At 41.6% G+C, this 5013-nt stretch overlaps 1 protein-coding gene across 1 annotated transcript in view; it reads right to left on the bottom strand.

The window, feature by feature from the left end:
- Positions 1-3475: 3475 nt before the first annotated feature.
- LOC106532992 (A disintegrin and metalloproteinase with thrombospondin motifs 2) overlaps positions 3476-5013 on the bottom strand; it is a gene marked incomplete in the record, with an annotated part of 38465 nt that continues 36927 nt past the window's right edge. Inside the window, 1 exon segment of the mRNA XM_014029187.1 lies at positions 3476-4578. Within this exon segment, the coding sequence (XP_013884641.1) occupies positions 3720-4578 (859 nt within the window).

Genomic DNA, 5013 nt, shown 5'->3' with positions numbered 1-5013 from the left:
GGGCCACATGTCAGGACCTGCTGGAGGATTCAGGGGCCACATGTCAGGACCTGCTGGAGGATTCAGGGGTCACATGTCAGGACCTGTTCAGAGTTTATGTCCACAGGACAGAGTTCTGAGTGGGGGGAATGCACACAGCAGCTGTCACCAGAGGACAGCAGGGGGCTAACAGGGGGTTAACAGGGGGCTAACAGGCTAACAGTGGGCTAACAGGGGGCTAACAGGGGGCTAACAGGCTAACAGGTGGACAGCACTGGGACAGTAGAGGGGAAGGGGGAAGTAGGTTGAAGTTTAACAATTTGAAGTATAAACCAGTCTTCGGTACGCAGCTCCAGTGTTTGATGTTGGATAAATAAACATTTTGTTTCTTTGTTTTTAAAAGTGTTCTGTACAAAACTGTCAATTAAAAGATTTTCAAAGAAAGACATGTTGGGGGTCTGGAACCAGATCCAGAACCACATCAATGAAGGCTGAATCATGTCAAACCATGAACCAACCCCCCACATGTGACTCATCTCAGCTGATTGGAAACTGGACTTTCAGAGGGATGACTGGGTCAACCAGGACCTGGTCCATCTTGGGATGACTTGACCCAGAACCTGAACCCTGGTCTGCTTCTTTCTGGGCCTCAGCAGCTGCTGTAAAACTCAGAGATCTGGAGTATTTTCTAACCTGAGACATTTACTGCAGCTTGTAAAGCCTRCAGTGTTTTATGATTCTGAACCGATTTATTCTTCGTCTGTTTCGCTCCTCGTGAAGTCTYATTAAAAACTTAGAACCAGCGGAGTTCTTAGAAAAATGTAATGTTTGTATACAGACAGGGTTAAACCTAACGCTGACTCTGCTACTGAAGAGACAAACTCTCAGGTCCTTTAAGTGAAACCAGATGGAAGTTTGAAACTTTTTCCCTGAATAATTATAAACTAACAGCAGATGTTCCACCCTGACTGAAAAAGATGAAATGATTTAACCTCTAAGTGACAGAATGTAGAGGAGCAGAAACATCTGCAGAATTTAAAGACTGAGCTTCTAAACTACAACAAATAACAAAATAATCCACGTTTTCTTCTGTGTTTAGTTACAGAAAGGAGTTATTCCTGAGACTTTCAGAGACTCGAGCTGTCCTGGTCTCACATGAGGACAGGATCTGCAGACATTTGAACGAAATATTTGTGAGCAGAGAGCTCAGACTAACACAACAAACACCTGTTTGGTTCTCAGATACTTACATTTCCTTTGTCTGCAGTTCAGATACAGACAGTTGCTTCTGATCCATCTTTTGGAAACAGTTAAAAATTTTCAAGTTAAACTGGACCTAGTTAGAAAAATACCAAAACAAGAATCCTGAAGGTTTGTAATAACCAGCAGACAGCTGGTGAACCAGTCTGAATCACTTCAGAACTGACCTATTCCTCCTTCACAGATTGGCACATAGACMTATGAGCTGTACTGCCAAGGTTGGGTTATTACAGACCAACATAAAAATGTATGACAGAGGACAGATTGTAAGACTGAAACTAACAACAGCCAGGCTTGGGTTTGTTGAGGCTCCAGACATCAGAATAGATGTTTCAAATCATAGAAATCCTTCAAATGAAGCCTTTTATCTGCAGCCAGTGTATTTCCTTCATACTGAAGGTTAAAACTATCCRATGATGCTCATCCTGTGACACAGACCATAAAAAAGTAAAGTTAAAGCAGGTGAAGCTCCATGTTTCTGCCTGTAAAAGTGTTTACACAGACCCCCAATCCAACAGTGACTCATGGAATTTGAATTCAGTCAGATGGTGAACAGATGACAGAACAGAAACAGAAAACACAAAAATCTGTGAGGAGGGAGTCTGGTTAAACCTAACCCTAACCCTCTGTTGATTCATTGGGATGAACATCAACCACAGATAGGTAACATCAACCAACATTAACTAGCATAAACTAATACCAATAAACATCACTCAACCAACAATAACAGCATCATCATACATCAACTAACATCAACCAACATCAACCAAACCAACATCAACCAAGATTAACTAGCATAAACTAATACCAATCAACATCCATCAAACAACAATAACAGCATCATCATACATCAACTAACATCAACCAACATCAACCAATATTCTCCATCATCAACGAAACCAACCAACATCAACCAATATTCTCCATCATCAACCAAACAACCAACATCAACCAATATTCTCCATCATCAACCAAACCAACCAACATTAACTAGCATAAACTAATACCAATCAACATCCATCAACAAACAATAACAGCATCATCATACTCATACATCAACTAACATCAACCAACATCAACCAATATTCTCCATCATCAACCAAACCAACCAACATTAACTAGCATAAACTAATAACAATCAACATCAACCAAAATCAACCAAACCAACCAACATAAACCAACATTAACTAACATAAACTAATACCATTCAACATCCATCAAACAACAATAACAGCATCATCATACAGCAACCAACATTAACCAATATTCTCCATCATCAACCAAACCAACCAACATAAACCAACATTAACTAACATAAACTAATACCATTCAACATCNTACAGCAACCAACATTAACCAATATTCTCCATCATCAACCAAACCAACCAACATAAACCAACATTAACTAACATAAACTAATACCATTCAACATCAATCAACCAACAATAACAGCATCATCATACATCAACTAACATCAACCAAAACAACCATCATCCACCATCAACCAACATTATCCATCATCAAACAAACCAACCACATGGACAAACAGGTTAGTCACATGCAAATGGGGATGTTGAACCCCGCTTGCACTCACTACATACACATAACAAAACACCAAATAACCACAGCTGAAGCATCCAAACCAATAAGTCAGGTGATGGGACACATGGCCCTCTATGAACAACAGAGCTAATCAAGCCTATTGTTAAACGATGGCCCTCTTTTGCATGTGACTAACCTGTTTGTCCATGTGGAGGCGGAGCTTATAAGGCTGAGTTCACCTGAAACTCATCAGACTGAAGAAGTCTCTTGGAGGAGAGACGAAACATTTCACTAAAGAAGAACCATCCAGAGGACCTACTGATTTTTTATTTTTTATTTTAAAGATGTGGTTGAACAAATAAAAAAGTGATTTTCTCTTGGATTTGAATGAAAAGAACTCAGTTTCAAAGTCAGACAGTCCAATCTAAAAGTGCGTATCAGACTGTACAGGCCTCAGTTAACAGGTCAAAGGTCATGGTTTGTTTGTAAAGGCTGCTGGAGAAAACCATTGTCTCTGAACACAAACACAAAGTTTCATTTAAGAGAAATACAAAATATTTGGAACACAAACCCACAAGTTTGGTGAAAAACAAAGAAATTAAAGAAACTGAAAAGCCAACAGACCGTGGAACAGGACCTGGGGGTTTCATAGTTGGAGGTTTTAGTGGGATGTTTGACTCACACTGACATCAGCTGCTGGATGAGATTTTCCTTTATTTTCAAAACAGGATAAGTTGGTACAAACATGATGAATATGAAAACCTGAGCAGGACTAGAGTTTCCTGAAGACCAGGTTCTGGTCTTTCATTGCACAGGGACTAGTTTGATTTTACAGCTCAGGAGACATAGAGGTGAAGGTTTTCTCAGTCAGTTTCTGAGTTTGTAGCAAACAGAAGCTGAACAGGCGAAAGATGAAAACTGCCAAAGCAAACTTGTGTTCAGTGTTTCCTGTCTGTTCGGGTCACTCTGGTTCTGTTCATCTGGTTTCGACGGTTCTGCAGCTGTTTTTCTTTCAGAAGCTGTTGGATTCGTTTGTTCTGTGTTCGTTCTCTGAAAGGTGGAATCCGGGGCACAAAGTAGTTCTGCTGTTTTCTGGTGGTCTCACTTTCCATTCCTACAATCTGGTACTGGACCTCATCCACAGAGTTCTTCTTCTTTTTTGACACCATGACCAAAGGTAATGATGTCCCCACCTCCGATGTAGTGGGGACAACAATGTCTCCAACATCTGAGGACGTTGTGAGAAACTTTGGGGTGGTAGGTGTTCTGGTCGGTGCTATTGTTTGGCGCTGAGTTACCATGGGTGCTGTAACCAAGTGCTTCATGGGAATTTTCTTTTTGAACAAATATGGTRGAGCAGTTTTCCTCGGTCTCCTTGTTGTGGTGGTTGTGGTGGTGGTACCTGGACTGACTGTAGAAGGAATCAATGGGTCCTCAAACACCACAAACTCTCTGTAATCATTGTAGTCCACATAGACAAAGTCAGTGCTGGTCTTACTGGTGGGGGGTGAAAAAATGGTGGGAGAGGCAGAAACGGTGGGAGGTGCAGCAACAATGGGAGATACAGAAATGGTGGGAGGTGCAGCAACAATGGGAGATACAGAAACGGTGGGGGGTACAGCAACCGTCAGAGTCGCAGCAACTGTGGGAGGTACAGAAATGGTAGGAGGTACAGAAACGATGGGAGGTGCAACAACGTTGGGAGATGTACTAATGAGGTCACTGATGACATCACTGCTGTCCAATAAAGTGGTGAATGCCAATGACATCGTTGACTCAGTGGTTGGTTTCCAGGAACTAAAAGACAAAAAGCAGTTCAGTTCATTTCAGTTCAGTTCAGTTAATAAATCTTAATGCAATAGTTACAGTGGATCAATACATGTTTGAACAGAACTCCATCTGTACCGGTTCCTAACATTTGTTTAAAGGAATGCAGAAGCTGTAGGTCTACACAGCTGTCATTGAGTCTGTCATCACTTCAACCACAGCTGAGTGGGGCAGCTCAGACACCTAAGAGGACATTCACAGACTGCAGCACCTCAGCAGATATATCTGTTATAGATATCTCTATATCAGATATATCTGATATCTATCATGTGTCATGTCGCTGCTGTGTCCTGTGTCCCAGTACTGTCCCACATCCCTGTGCAGTCCCACATCCCTGTTGACATCCCTGTTCTGTCCCACATCCCTGTTCTGTCCCACATCCCTGTTCTGTCCCACATCCCTGTT

This window comes from Austrofundulus limnaeus, unplaced genomic scaffold, assembly GCF_001266775.1.
Source record: "Austrofundulus limnaeus strain Quisiro unplaced genomic scaffold, Austrofundulus_limnaeus-1.0 Scaffold866, whole genome shotgun sequence".
Classification (NCBI taxonomy): domain Eukaryota; kingdom Metazoa; phylum Chordata; class Actinopteri; order Cyprinodontiformes; family Rivulidae; genus Austrofundulus; species Austrofundulus limnaeus.
Note: the sequence above shows the minus strand (reverse complement) of the source record. Positions and strands in the feature narration are given on the sequence as shown.